This window comes from Crocodylus siamensis, chromosome 1 (assembly GCF_052110815.1).
Source record: "Crocodylus siamensis isolate JL-2025a chromosome 1, ASM5211081v1, whole genome shotgun sequence".
Taxonomy (NCBI): Eukaryota; Metazoa; Chordata; order Crocodylia; family Crocodylidae; genus Crocodylus; species Crocodylus siamensis.
This window is the reverse complement of record NC_143395.1, coordinates 165,173,976-165,190,170: the sequence shown is the minus strand read 5'-3', so window position 1 is coordinate 165,190,170 and position 16,195 is coordinate 165,173,976. Positions and strand designations below refer to the sequence as shown.

At 43.1% G+C, this 16,195-nt stretch overlaps 1 protein-coding gene across 1 annotated transcript in view; it reads left to right on the top strand.

The window, feature by feature from the left end:
• DNAH14 (dynein axonemal heavy chain 14) overlaps window positions 1-16,195 on the top strand; it is a gene marked incomplete at its 5' end in the record, with an annotated part of 313,251 nt that overhangs the window by 225,651 nt on the left and 71,405 nt on the right. Inside the window, 7 exon segments of the mRNA XM_090036082.1 lie at window positions 5,902-6,093; window positions 7,217-7,398; window positions 7,646-7,754; window positions 8,112-8,237; window positions 8,716-8,810; window positions 9,263-9,422; window positions 13,387-13,518. Of these exon segments, the coding sequence (XP_089892208.1) occupies window positions 5,902-6,093; window positions 7,217-7,398; window positions 7,646-7,754; window positions 8,112-8,237; window positions 8,716-8,810; window positions 9,263-9,422; window positions 13,387-13,518 (996 nt within the window).

The window sequence follows — 16,195 nt, the reverse complement described above, 5'->3', positions numbered from 1 at the left end:
CAGATTTGGTGCTCTGGATTAGGCCAGCATATATGATCATACCCATGAACTAACCCTGCACAGGATCAGATGCACAGACAAACCCTGCACACAGGATCTGACCCATAGCCCATCCCCATATCACTCATTCGGCCTGTGGGACCATACAGATTGAGCACCACTAAGACAATTAAGTCAGTTTTGGAAGCAGAACTTGGGCCAGATCCTATTCCTATTAGAAATCTAATTAGGATCCGATTTCTTTCTTTTTGAATCCAAACAAAACCATAACCCCTATAGCATTCCTTTATTTTATAGGACAGCTACCCTAAAGTGATAACAAGGAACAGAAATTACCCATTAACTGGAATAAGTGGTCAAAAACCAATTCAAATCTGTAACACAACAGAAGTTCAGTGCACATAAACTACTTTCAAAATGGCCAAAATTGGTTTAAAATAAACCTGTATGGATGTAATATCAGACTTAACTGATTTAGGTTAAATCAGTTTATTGAACTTCTGTCCCAGATCTCCTCAAGATTCAGATTAACTCACAGTGCCCCAGCATCCCAGGATGCTTTGCACCTCCCCCACAAACCCTCACCCCTCACAGAGTGGGTGGGCTAGCCTTGGCCCAAGCAGTCTGCTCCAGTAGAGCATGGAGGCATGCTCGAGAGCCCCCTAGCTTCTAGCTTGGACCACTGCGGGCATGTGGTAGGGGTGTGCAAAATGGACCCTATTCGATTCGGATTTGTCCCGAATTAGGGACAGTGATTCAATTAATTGATTCGGATCACTGTCCCCTGTTTAATTCAGCCAAATCCAAATCTGAATATTTGATGCTGATTCAGAGAATCAGCGATTCAGCCATAGAGACAGCTTTAAATGTTTTTTCTACATACCTCAAGGTATAGGTAGAATGCAGTCTGTCGGGATATTACCGTGTACGGATGTGGGCCTTTGCGTCCCATTGACATTCACTGGCCTTCCTTTTCCCCAAGGCTGGTGTCAGTCAACTCAGTTAGGTTGGTCTTCCTCACTATTATCTCACCTGCCATGAGTTTGATACCTTAATTAATGGGGGAGGGGTGATGACTCCCTGACCCAGGCTGATCGTCACTTGCCCAGTGTCAGACCAGGTATATACAACAAAACCAAAAAAATTTCTTAGCAAATAAAATAAAACTACAGGCCACTTGCCATCTGTCCATTGGTGCTTGTTCTGGCTGCAGGGGACTCAGATGCAGCCTCTTGCTCCCTTAATCCATGAGTGCTTGATCACTGGCTCTGCGATCAAGCATTTCCCTTTTTCTTCCTTCAGTAATTGATACCGCGCCGGCATAATTGACCATGCCTGGTGACCAATTAATGCAGAAGCATTTTTTCCCCTTAGGCATGTGAGCTCTTCCGAGCGCTAAAGACCCTGCAGGTGTCTTGCCCCATTCCCAGAGAGTTCAGTTCTGGGCACCAGACAGGCATTCACTGTATCTTCATGCCCCATCTCTCCCTTCTACCATCCCTCTTCATCCCATCTCCTTGGACCAGAAATAACCCTGGGCTGCTTAATGAGTCTAATCCGCTTCACCCGGCGAGGTGATAAAACAGCGCTGGGGGGAATTGGGAGCTCCCATTGGAGTATGGCCATGCCACCACAGCTGGGCAAATTCCCCTAGCCAGGGGTCTGCTCCAGGTATGCAATCTTGACCTTTTCAAATAGTCTTTCACACACTGGATTGTGTTAACCGTGGTCTCAACAAGGGCTATATATTCATATCTCATTACCTAGACTAGCAGTTACTTCTAGTGTTCTTCAAGGGGTTAACTGCCTTGTTCATCTCAAGGGATCAAACGAATCTTCTTTTTACCTCTCTTAACAGTGTCTCTGCCCTTTTATATAAAACTCTTTCTGCCAGTATGTTTGTAGCACCTAATGAAGTAGGTTGTCGCCTATGAAAGTTCATGTCTTGCCTCTCTGAGCCAGTTGGTCTCCAAGGTACAACCCTGTCCTATCTTCTATTTGATTTCAGACTAACATGGCTAGCCAGTTCTCTTCATTTTATCCATAAGACTAAATCACAGATTCCAGTAAGGAAGAACAAACTGACCTGCCTTTTGTGCTAATGCTTGTTCAGGGCCACAAGCAGGATGGATTACACTTCAGTGTTTAACTATCACTGTGGGTCCTGTTATACATTAAAACTAAAATGGATAGATATCAACTATAGAATTGTTAGTCATTTTCATGCACTAACTTTATAGCTGGTTGACTCTTTTTATAGCTGGATAGTCATTTTTATTGTGTGATAATTACTAGGGCTGCACTGATAAAGATTTTTTGGGCTGATATCAATAGCCAATCATTAACAAGCCATATTGGCCGATACTGATCCAGTTGCCAATATGCAACCCAGCAGCTTGGAGAGAAGCATCTGGCTGGTAAGTCTGTTGTGGGGGAAGGGGTGGGGGAGGGAAGGGGCATGGGGCAGGAAGATCGAGGCCCCTGTGGTGAGGGAGGGAGTGGGGCAAGGGCAAGTGCTGCCCAGCCAGGGTGAAGCAGGACACCAGATGGAGCAATAAGTGGCTTATCGGGGAGGGCACAGTGAGGGGCAGCAGCTCCCACCACAGTGTGCACCCCCAGGGGAGGCATGGGGGGCATGTGCCTCCCAGATCTGCACATGGGGCATGGTTGGGATGCCTCTGTGCACTGTGGGGAGGATGCAGCACCAGGGTTTTCCCAGTATGGAGTGGCTGGGCCAGGGCTGTGCTTGGGATGGGCAGTGGTGACACTGGGAAAGGGACTATGGGGGGCCTATAGCCCCCCCCCCCAGCACCACTGCTACCCACCCCAAGAACAGCCCCAGCCCAGCCCCACCCCATGCCAGGATATGCCCAATGCCACCCCCAGCCTGCAGTGGCAGCCTGTCTTTGCTCTGCACACAGTTCCTGGGGATGCACAGTCCACATGCCTCCCCCAGGGGTGCACACAGTGGTGGGAGCCACCCCTCCAATGAACTGCTCACAGCTCCTGCCCTAGCTACACTCCCTTCCTTAATCTGCACCCCCTATGCCCCTTCCCTCTCCCCGCACCTTCCACCCCAACAAAATTACTAGCTAGATGCTGCTCTCCAAGTTGCCAGGCTGGCTGCATGCATGCTGCATGCATGCTGTAGCTTCACACATGCATGTGGCATTTATTGGCGACATTATTAACCACATCAGCCAAAAAACCCAATTGCCGATACTGTCAATTTTCCTTTTATCAGTGCCGATACAATATGGACCTATGTATCGATGCACCTCTAATAATTACTTTGCACATGTAGCTGATCTAAATGTATTGTATGATTAATCAGTTAATTGTGTAATATAAGTAATATATAGCAGGGGCCTTATACCACCTAATAAGCAGATTAGAATCTGGCCCTTAGGCTCCAAGTCATTTAGGCTTTTTTTTTAAAAAGTTGTTACATATTTATCTTTCTGTTTATAAAAATGTTAAATAGTGGTAGTTTTGAATTTTACCTGTGGTTTTCCATTTATCTATAAAGGCTGATTATTAAAGTATTTTATTTGCTGAAAGTGTTTTTTCTGGGGGACTGGGGGGGAAGGGGTTAGGCAGGCAGGAGGAAAGAGGTCCCCTGAGCAAAATAAGCTCAAAAAAATAGACACAGTTTGCCAACCAGTTTTCACCACAGTGGCACATCTACACAAGACATTTTACTGTGCATTAGACTACTCTAATGTGCAGTAAAGCTTCACCATCTACAGATGCACGGTACTTACTGTGCAGTAAATTATGCTAGTACCAGGAAATACAGTCACTAAATTAATGGTGCATTAGTTACCACACAGTAGTGTAGATGCTGACTCGAAGCAATTTGGTCAGGACCCAATCATCATGTGACTGGGAGAGCTGCCTCAGCAGCCCAGACTGCTGCATCCCAGCAGCATGGAGATCAGAGGGTCCCAATCCCCACATGGCCAGGAGAGCCATCCCTGCTCGAGGTGCCACTGTCTGCCAGCCATATGGGGTTCAGGATCCTCACGTGGCTGGCAGGCAGTGTCCCTGCTCAGCAAAGATGGCTCTCCCAGCCACATAGGAATTGGGACTGGCCCCCCATCTCCCCTGCCAGTCCTGAGTCTCCCCCTGACTGCTGCAGTGGGGCAGAGCAGGGCACGAACAGCCCTGGACTGAGCTGTTCCTATCAGGTGCAATTTGTTTCTGATGGGGGCGCGCACATAGATGTGTGTCCCAAAGCGCTTTAATGAGCCTGAATTTTCTGTGAAGAAAAGTCAGGCATATTAATTGCATGTGTAAATGTGCCCAGTAGGAATCTGTTCCTACAGTCCTTATGAATGTGTAACTCAGCTCAAAGAATTATGCCCATAAACAGACTTCAGAATTGAGCATTTAATTAGAGGAAAGCCTGTTGAGGCTGCCTGGCTTTTCAAAGTATTGTAATGAATTAATGTACTATGCTTTATATAGGCCACATACAGACATTCAGTTTTTCTTGGGATAGTTGCTGTTCTCCCAGTAGAAACCACAAGTGTACAAATGTTTAAGATTTTTTTCCCAAAGAAAAATGGCCAGTCCAAGAGAAAAATAACCCAGGGTTAAATCACATCCAGGATAGTGAATATCTATACACATCCTCTTCTGCGGGAAGCTATAGCACAGTCCTCCAGTGTGCTGCTTGCTGGACTTTACTGCTCCAGCCCAGCAGGGGGGGCAGAACATGCTCCCTTAACAATCCCCACAACTTGAAGCAAGGAGATGCAGGCTGACCCTGAGCAGCAAATCAGGGCAGCCCAGTACACAGTTGCCATCTGTCTCCAGACAGACCAAGGGAGCCTGCTGAGATGTATGCAGAGGGACCCCCAGAATGCTCGGCATCAGCACTGCAAACTCGCTGCTGTTCAGGGGCCCAGCATTCCAATGTCTGTTGAGATTGAATCATAGATAATTGGGGTTGGAAGGGACCTCAGGAGGTCATCTAGTCCAATCCCCTGCTCAAAGCAGAACCATCCCTAACTGAATCATCCTAGCCAGGACTTTGTCTAGCCGGGTCTTTAAAAGCCTCCAAGGATGGAGATTCCACAAACCCTCTAGGTAACCTGTTCCAGTGCTTTCCTACCTTCCTAGTTCCTTATAACTAACCTAAACTTCCCTTCCTGAAACTTGAGACCATTGCTCATTGTTCTGTCATCTACTACCACTGGGAACAGTCTAGTCCCATCCTCTTTGGAACCACCCGTCAGGTAAAGGCTGGTATTAAATCCCTTCTCAATCTTCTCTTCTCCATATTAAACAAGCCCCATTCCCTCAGCCTATCCTCAGAAGTCATGTGCCCTAGCTCCCTAATCATTTTTGCTACTCTCCACTGGACTCTCTCCAATTTGCCCACATCCTTTCCATAGTGGGGGGCCCAAAACTGGTCACAGTACTCCAGATGTGGCCTCCCCAGACTGCTGAATAGAGGGGATGAATCATTTACTTTGAAATGCTGGCAATGCTCCTACTAATGCACTGCAGTGTGCTGCTAGCCTTCTTCACAACTAGAGCACACTGTTGGCTCATATTCAGCTTATTGCCCTCTGTAACCCCCCAGGTCTTTTTTGGCAGAGCTGCTGCTTAGATAGTCCCCAGCCAGCCATCTCTCCAGGCAAGTTTTTCTACAGGAAAACAAACCAGGAATTCTCAGATCATTTGAATATGTGTATACAGCCATAGTCTTAAATTCACAGCTTCACAAATTATTATAAAACAATATTTGGGTATAGTACTGTTAGCATGGAAGGAGGTCATAAATTTAACATACATTTAGAAAAAAAAAGTTAAAAAAATAAACTGGTTTGAGAGGGAAAACGTTAATCTTTGTAATGGTAATTTCCTCCCAAAATTCTAACTTTATTTCAGAGAGTTCATAGCAACCTTCATATTGTTTTGACATCAAGTCCTGCAGGGCATAATTTCCGTCAGTATTGCCGGACATATCCTGCCATTATTAATTGCTGTACAGTTGATTGGTACGAGAACTGGCCTGAAGAAGCTCTCCTGCATGTTGCCAAAAACTACTTAAGTCAAAAGAATATTTTTGAAGAAAATGAGGTAATGTCAATAGAATTTATTTTTCTTCTTTAACCATATGTAACAAGACTGGTATCAGAGGGTGTTTATGGGGCACCCTGGCAGCTGTATTGATCCTGTCTCTTCCATGCTGGTTTTTCTCTGGGTACCAACCTGTCCTCACTTGCCACACCTTTTTGTTATTACTGTTAACTCTGGGAGGACGCCTCCAGAGAAACAGAATATGGCCATGGGCTCACCCTCTGCCCAGTGGGCTTCTGGCAGCCTGTTCTCAAAAATCTTGGGCCTCTGGGCTCTGTCACCTCTCACTTCATTCACTGGGGTCTCCTTCTCCCTTAAACAAAGTCTCAACAACACCCCACCTTAGGAAACCCTTTGTTGCCTGCAACCTCCCCTGCAACAACACCCATGCCTCACAGGTTAAACAGCTATGCAGATCAACAAGAAACAGTTTTGCTTAGCTTCAGTGTGAGCTCTGCTTCATGAAGAGCAGTAGAGACTTAAATGATAATGTAAGTGTGGGCCTGTTTCTTGCATTGGTTACATGAGTACATATGAGTGCAGTTGGCTCCCTAGAAGTTAACAGGGCTGTGCTGGTATAAAACCTATACAAATGAGAAAAAGAACAGGTTTATAGGATGTAAGTTGGTAATAGCATTGGTAAAATATCATCTCATCCTTAAATGAGCCATAAGAGTGATTAGGAAAATGGTACTGTTCTTACTGTACGGTAGATTTTTAGCCAGTGCTTAATTATCTAATACACTGGTTCACATTTTATCTTCAGATATAGTGGTTTAATCCTACTGATTTCATTTTTACCAAGTGAAGACAAGATTATACCTTCTGTAGTGTTTAACGTCCTTGTCAGTAACACAGGATTTTGTTTGAAAAAACAGAGAAAAAATAATGTATATTAATTGGAGATTACTAAAAAAAACACCAATTATTTTCTATTAATTATAAATTAATAGTAAACATTTTAAATACTTTCTATTAATTTTCCTGTAACACCATTCAGTGTATTCCATCTGAATTTAAGAAAGTTGCATAAAGCTGGAGCTAAACAAAAATGTATACTATACTTCAGAAATATAAATATTTTAATTTACTTTTTCTCTTTTTTAATCATTGCGTTTTCCAGACCTTAACAAACAGGGTTACCTACACGTGTGTTGAAGTCCACAAAAATATATCAACAATAGTTGAGAAATATTTGAAGGAAACAAAGAGGCATTACTATGTCACTCCCAGTAGCTATTTGCAATTCATAAACACCTTTTCCAGAATATTACAGATCGCAAAAAAGAAAACTCTGATTAACAGGTGAGAAATTATTAGCACTTCCCCACTGTGTACTTTTATAAGGTAAAGTTGCATGAAGTATCCCTTTCATATCAGCAAAGTGTCAAAATCAAGCAAAATAGAGCATGTTGTTAAAGACACACTCCTAATTTGTACCTAATTTGGAATGTGAAATGAACCTGAGCTACTATTTCAAACAAGTTAAATAAAAGACTTTTCTTGAGAAGTACAGATTGGTATTTCATTTTACTTTTTTTTTATATTTTAGGGATTGTTTTCAAAATGGTCTAACCAAGCTTCTAGAAGCAACATCATTAGTTGCAGAAATGCAGGAGGAGTTGTTCGTTCTTGGCCCTCAAATAGAGCAAAAATCAAAGGTACATCTGAATTCATACTTGTTTTCTCCCATGGACTTTCAAAATCTTTAGTCATTCCCACTGCACATCACCTCAGAGTTCATAACCTAAATCATACATGTTCTATCACCTCATCTTTTGAGCCTGTCAGTAAATTAGGAAATTATCATGTACTTCCTTGTCATATGCTTCCATGGTTGACAGAAATGTAAATGAACTGAAAATAAGGTATACTCTTGATTGGTTGACAAGAAACAGAAAAATAATTCTGGAATCTGTAGAATCTTAGATTTGTGATTTAGTCAATTTACTAAGTGTACTTAAAATTCTACGGCCAAAATATTTTGCTAAGGAAAAGTTTTTTTTCTCTCCTGTTAGGAAACAGAAGAACTTGTGGAAAAACTTCGTAGAGACTCAGTAGTAGTGGAACAGGTTCGAATGCTTGTTAAACAGGATGAAGAAATCATGGCTGAAGAAACAAAAGTTGTGGAACAATATGCTAAGGTAGAGAACCTGTTTGATGACTTTCAGATTTTAATTTAAATGGGTCCATTCTTATAAGGCACAAAGAACTCTCAAGTCTCATTGATTCCAGTGGAAACTGAGATTATTGAGAACTTTGCAAAATCTAGTTAATTTTAAAGCAAGGATAAATAGTTGCAAAAATATACACCAGTGTTCATATGCCCCCAGCATATGAATGAATTATATTAGAATTGTTTACAAGTTAAAATTAGAATTAGGAAAAAAGCACAAAAGGTCTCTGTCTTGTTTCTTTCACTCATGATTCTGATTAGAAAATATTTGTGCCTGAATGGCACCTTATTATTTCAAACAATGTCTTTCTGTGTGGCTTTCTTGTCAAAACAAGTTTCCCTTCTGATGGGTATTATGCACTAGAAGTGATTTCTGTACAGTACATATTGCCAAAAGAGAGTGCCAATTTTAACCTTTTAATGGTTTTTTAATGTTTACAATATAGCAAGCTACAGAGGAGCTAAATGCTGTAATGCCAACTTTAGAAAAGGCTCTTACTGCTTTAGATGCACTGGACAAAGCCCACATTGCAGAACTCAGGTAGGTCTGTTTTATTTTAAAGCCTTGTCACTTTATTTTAAAGCTTTGTTCCAAGCAATAGTAATCTGGCATTCTAGAATAATAATGCTGGCAGATTTCACAAGTACATCTACCTATCTGAGCTCCTGTCTTAGAAAAGTTCCATAAATAAAGGTGGAGGAGGGGACCTATAATTTACACAAATTGCAGGGATATATTTCACAAACTGGCAGTACTACTTCTGCTGGAGCTGCAAGATCTATACTGGAAGAGGTGGAACTAAGTTTTACTGGGTAAGAAATTATCCCAGGGTCAAATTTCAATTTGTTCTCAGTGAACAAGCAGCAAAATGCTGGAGAAGTGTGGAACTAAAGAGTAGCCCAATAGGAAACAACCACAGTTTGTGATCTATATGAAATGTTAAACTCAACAACAGTTCTTGTTAACCTCTCAAATGCTTCTCTCTCTTACAGAGTGTATATTCACCCTCCTCCTCTTGTACTAACTGTTATGAATGCAGTCTGTATTCTTCTGCAGAAGAAACCTACTTGGGCAACAGCAAAACACCTTCTTGCAGATCCAGGGTTCCTCAAAACTTTGGTTACTTTGGATAAAGATAATCTACCAGAAAAGGTGAAGCAAAGCAGTAACGTATAACATTTCTTCTTAACTCCTTCTGTGAGAACTCTTTAAATGGTGTTGATTTGCCTTAGGGATAAATTTTGCATCAGAACTTGGGCCTAGATGTCCTATGCCATGTGTTACAACCCACTTGCACCACTCTGAAAAGACAAAAAAGCTACAGACCAGGCAAAAATTACTCCTGCAGAATCCCACTGTCATGAATAAAGTTCCAGAGTAGAAGACAGGTCCAGGGAAGGCTAGGAGAATGAGGAAACAGAGACTACAAACTGATGTTGCATTTGTCCCAGGATAAAGAATTTTATCTCTGGACAAAGTGCAGTTGTTCAGGTATCCATACCCTTTGTCCCAAAATAAATCTTTAAAAAGTTCATGGTATAAGAAGTACTGACAGTTTATCCCAGGACATTGCTAAGTGTGTCTGAACAGTTATCCCAGGATTGCAACATCGAGTCAATGGCAGAAAAGTACAAATCCATTCAGGTACCCACTAAACCCTGATTAGAGGGGTTATATGTGTACATGCCAATCTGAAGGGCATTTCTGGTCCACAACATACAGGCACATCTTGTCCAGAAACAAATACAGCATCTGTTCCTGGCCAGAAAGATGTTAGCATACTATGTATTAGTATATCAGTCCATAAAGGACTGTTACAAGCTGGTACAGTTTAGAACAGCTCTAGGACTGCCCTAAGAGGAGATGAAGGTTGAGGTCTCATTTAAAAATGTGAAAGGGTGACAAAGTCATTTTGACTGCTCCCACTCTTCCAATTCTCTGCTTATTACAGAAGTAGAGGAATAGAGAATCTGTCCTACTGCGTTAATATATAGATTTGGATATAAATAATGCCCTTAGCAAAAAAAAGGAGAACATTAAGATCTATGAAAGCTTTGTAGTTCACAGGTGCACATGGCAGCAGGAAGCACTGCCCAGGCAGGCACACACTGTAGGGGGGATCAAGTGGATGGAGTTGTGGGCATGTGGTGCAGCAGTGTGGGGTGTGTTCTGGGATTGTGCAGTCTGCAGGGCCGTGGCTCACCCTAGTACAGTCTATGGGGCATGCAGCCCCTAGCCACTTGGAAATTAGACAGCCCTGAAACAGTTTATAGAGTTAAAAAAAAGATTTCAAATATTCTGGAAATTTTCTTACAATGCAAAACCCACAGCATAACTTAAAAAGAAGACAGACTGCTTAGTGCTGCCTACTTCCTAAGACTGTGCAAGAAACATAAGTCCCTAGCGGACTTACCATCTGCACCCCTTTGGCTAATGCACAGAACTTCAAGTACTAAATACAGCTCTGAGGGAAGACATCAGAAAAACTCAGAAACCATCTTCTTGTAATCCAAAAGAGAGCATCTTAAACTGGACATACTTACTTCACTAAACTAGGAAATATAAACTGGGAAATAAACTTTGTTACTATTCAGAAGTCCCAAAACTTCTACCACAGGAATGAAAAAAATTGGAACCAATATCACAAGAGCCATTTTGCAGACAGCATACCAACACTAAAGGCAAGTCCCACCCAGAACAACATCATTAATCTATCACAGTGCCTCCCCCATCCCCCCCAACCCCATTCTGAAATATCTGTTTTCTCCAAAGGCCTGAAGTTCTGCTCTGTTAAACAATTTGTTAATATATAGTGAATTGGGAGAATTCTTCCATTGACTTCACCTAAAAAAATATTTACACCAGGACAAAATCACATCTGAACCACCACCACCACAACAGACCAAATCAACAAAAAAAAATTGGACTAGACACTTACTAGTGGACAAAACCACACATTGGACCACTACAATGACTACCTTAGAAAGATCAAAGATGAAATTCCTAACAAATACTAGCACAACCTACACAGGGCCATTTTTCAGTTCCCTCCAGACCATTGTGAACAGTCTTTACTGGTGAAAAGAACAGGAGAATCCAAGGATCTGCCCTCCCCCTGTGCAAATTTAGTATGTCCTAAGAAGATGTAAGAAGTTTCAAAGAACTCATGAGAAGAGCAACAAGCCCATTAAAGATTAACTCAGAACATGTATCCAAACAGTCATATTCCTTGGCTTACATACTGCAGTCAGTGGACCCAGCAAGGATAGGTTATTAACAAAGCTGTAATGGACTCAACCAAAACAATTTGGCTAATCCCCGCATCCTGTCATCTCATTGCTCAGCAAGCAGACACAAAATAGAGTGCCATTTAGAAACACCTATCTTTACTCTCATCCTCCCTGGTTGTCACAGTTGTGAAAGAAGGCCAGGTTGACAGAGAATGGGCAGACCCAAGAGGCTGAACCTGTTTGACAAGAAAACCTAGTCATCAGCTAGCCTACAGTTTTAAATAGCCACCTCCCAGACTTATAGCCCACTACAAGTTGTGGGTCTATGAAAAGCTAACAGATTTGACAGACTCTGTTACTTGGAACAGAAGACCTGATGTCCTTAATTTCAGATGGGCATCTAGCAACCAAGACACCCCCAGAGGCTGCTTTTGACAGCCAATGTCTCTGTTGTGTCTATAGCATTGGCAATAGTCATATGCTTATCATTATGGCTGCATTGATCGATTTTCTGCAAGAACCTATCATTTGGAAACATGAAGCGCATTCATCCCAGAACTGACAAGACCCTTCATACACTAAAAAATTCAAGGCCCAAAGTGTAGCTAGCTATTTTAGCACCCTATCACATGGAGCTGAAAGGGAATACCTCCCTCCCCCCACCCACACCATTGCTTGTGTCCAGTTGGTTTGGGGTTTTTTAAGTCTTCCTCAGGGGCATTGAGGGTTGGCTGCAGCCAAGGCTGGGGATTATGTCTGGGTTGTGTCAGTGCTTCTACCGGGACTTAAAGCCAGAGCTTCCTAGCTAGATAGTCTTGCTCCTCTGCTCAGGATCAGACCAATTTCCAGATTTGGGATCAGGAAAAAATGTTACTTCATGGTCAGATTAGTGTGGACTGTGGGAATTTTTGCCTTCCTTCATAGTGGGGGGCATGGGCCTCTACCTAGGATCAGTCAAGTTTATATTAACAACTTTTTACAGAAGCACTACATTGGCTGCCATGGGTCCTCTGTTTTACCAATGGCTGGCCATGTCTGGTGTTGTGTCAAGGTTGACAGTAGTTTTACTAAGATGTTAGATTATGGGTTTGTATGGGATGGTTTGGGTAGAGATGATCCTGCTACAGTGAGGGGGTTAGATGACCGCTGGACATCCCTTTCAACCCTACTTGTCTGTGATTCTATGAATTTGACAATTACTGAGCCAATATTACACTGACTCTTGGTCCTGGACATGATGGCAAAGGGATATTTTATACAGTTCCACTCACTACCATACCAGTACTATAATGTAGCTGCCATGGTAGGATTCTAGGCACAAACCAATAAACACAACTAAGGGAGAGTTCCAGTAGCTAAGCCTCACCCAATTTGTACATTCTGTGTGTGTGAATATGAACAGTCCATCTTGAATAACTCCTAAGTAAATAATCTTAATACTTGATTGCACTAACACAAATATGTAAATATAATTCTAGCTGTTGGTATTCTTTTAAGTTTAAATGAATGAACATGAGATCAGAATTCTGTGAATTATGGTGTATTTATAGTGGCATTTTTTTCAGTTTCACATAACTAAAATGCATTTGAATTGATTTCTGTAAGCATATAAACAGATGTCGCCCAATGAAGTGGATTAGCTGTGGCACGATCTGCTTCATTGGGCAAACCACATCACCCATTGTCCCACGTCAAGCAGAGGCCCTATTCCGTAGGACAATGGGCAGCATGTTCCCTGTTTACATAGACACGCCTCAGGGTTTTCCAATGGCATGCCTGTAAGCATGGAACCTCAACTTTCCCCACACAGAGGTGCACCTCATAGATTCCCTGGGGGATACGAAAATTCAAAATGATTGATAATATTAAAATTTTTTTCTTCTTAGGTATTTCTGCAGTTGAAAAGCTACATAAAATCACCTAATTTTAGTCCATCAAAACTTGGACTTGTGTCCATTGCCTGTTGCTCTATGTGTCAATGGATTTTAGCTTTAGATCACTACCATGAAGTTCAAAAGGTATCTTATTTTATCATTTTTTTCTGTATTTCTAAAGACCTATTTAATATTTCAGACAAAACATAAGTTCTTATCAGAATATAGTTGGTAAAAGATGATGTTCTAAACTTACAAAATGAATCTTGATTTTAAAAAGCCATTTCAACCAAAACTGAATGAATATATGTCTGAGTTAGTAGGGATCATCATACAAAACTGGAACACTCTTCTTACAGTAATTAGTTTCTAGATAAATGCATACTCATAGTAAAACTTACAGGCCAAATTCTGTTCTCAATTATGGGCATCTAATCCAACTAAAGTCAGTAGCTTCATAACGGAGACAGTAAAAATTGATTTGTAGAACTCAGTCTGAGTATATATTCCTCAGCTCAATTTCTCAAACCTCAGCTAAATTTCATAGAGGATATGAAATGAAAACCAGAAATACTAAGGATAGGTTTTGTCCTGAATTGTTCTGATTTCCTTGTTATGTGAGGTCATAGAGAACTGGGCATGGCTGAAAAGCCAAATAAAATGTTCACCAGGCTGTAGACCTGTGTGAAGCGGCTAGTATTTGTTTCGGATTTGGCTGAGTCGAGGGGCAGTGATTTGATTCAGTGATTCGAATCACTGTCCTGAACTGATTCAGCCAAATCTGATTTAGAGATTCAGCTCCTGCCAAATCTCCAAATCACACCGCCCCCCCCCCCACACCCTCCCTCCCAGCCCTGGCAATGGCTGCACTGCCTGTCCCAGCTCTTTGGAAAAAAAAAAACCCACACTCACTGGGTGCTGCCCGCAGGGTGGCAATCCCCGCTGCCCCGCACTGCCCTGTAATGTGTTGGGGGGCTCTGCAACCCCCAACCACTCCCCCAGCCTTCCCCATGGCTGCCCTGCCCACCTCAGCTCTGGCCCTTTAAGAAAAAAAACACAAAAAACCCTGGACTCACTGGTTCCTGCTTGGCGGGGGATGATCCCCATTGCCCCACACTGCATAGGGGGCTCTGTATGACCTGTATTTAAATATTTAATGTTAAATAGGTCTTTAGAAATACAGGCTGCTGCAGGACCTAATGAGTCTGGGGTGGGGGAAAGGGTTGTATTTTTTTTTTCTTAAAAGGCCGAAGCTGTGGCGAGCCGGGCAGCCATGGGAGGGCTGGGGGAGCAAGGGAGCATTGCAGGGCTTGTGACAGAGCCCTCTACATGGCATGGGGCAGTGGAGGGCAACAGGGATCACCCCCTGCCCAGCAGCACCTGGTGAGTGGGGCTTTTCTTTTTTTTTAAAGGGCTGGGAGTTGTGGCCGGACAGGGCAACCATGGGGAGGCTGGGGGAGTGGAGGAGGGCTGAGGCCTGGCAGGGGTCCCCACATGGTTCCCCCCCCCCCTCCAGCCCCTCCTCCCTCACCTCCTACTTACCAGCTGCAAGTCCAGCTCCATGCTGCAGCGGGCAGGGACTTCCCAAATCACTGAATCTCTCAAAATCTTTTCCAAATTGATTTGGAGAGCTTTTAATTGGTCCTCTGATTCAATTTGCATTTGGAGATTCAGCCACCAAATCAGGACAAATCTCTTCCGAATCGAATCAGTACCTGAAGCTTTGCACAGCCCTACCAGGCTGGTACTTGCTATTGCTCATCATATATAAAACTTTCTACATCTATGACTATCCTTGGTGTCCCACAGTTTTCTACAGACAGCATGAAAAAGCAGGGAGAGGGAGATTGAGAAGATCAGTATCATCAACAGATGTATGCAGTCCACACTCCCTCCCCTACCTCCTTGCCTCAGAGTGCTAGCCAGGGGCTGGGGGCTGGCAATACTCCCCCCCCCCACCCCTTTGAGAAGCAAGCAAGGGAAAAGCCTGGCAAGGGCTGCTTCCCCCTCCCCCTCCAGGCACACCCTGGCTGGGAATTGTGCAGGCCAAGGTGGGGATTTAAACTACTCCCTAATCCTAGCATCTTGGCAGGGCCTGGCCACACCTCCCTCAATTTAGCACTGTGGAAGGGAAGAGAGGGCTCACTCTAGTGCCCCCCCCACCAACTTCTAGCCTGAGCCACTGCAGGCATGTGTCTGCATTTTCCTGATTCAAAAGTGAATGTCTATCCACTTGCAAATCAGTTTAATCTCTGCAGGTTAGACTAACCTGTAAAGATGGAATCAATTCAGGCTCGGGCTTTTTGAATGTCTGTCCCTAGCTCATAGATTCTAAGTTCTTGCTTAGTCCCACACAGGGTGAACAGTGTAGTCAGAAGAGCTAGTGCAGTTCCTAGCCCAAGGTTTCCCTTGCCTCACCACTGCAGGAGCACTGCTCTCTGTGGCTCCTTACCACTTCTGGGGAGTGCTGTTCCTTGTCACTGCTCACTGCTGCTGGGGAGGGCTTCTCCTCTTTGAGTTGCAAAGACAACCCAGCTGTCTTAGATGCAGATTCAGATCTTTCAGGATCTAGCTAATACAGGCTTCTACCTGACCTGGTAGCACCCTGAGTTCAGCTCTTTAAGACCTAGTGGGTAACAGACTGAGACTGGACCCACTAAAGAGATTTATACCTCACCTTCCCTTTCTGGTTGGATGGTGAGATGCAATAGGGTTTACTTTTTGTTTTTTTATTTCATGTTTTGGGAAAAATCAGACAAATCAGTTCCAAATTCTATGAACTGAACAGGGCTCAGTCATTCGAGTCTGTGTGGCATTAGCA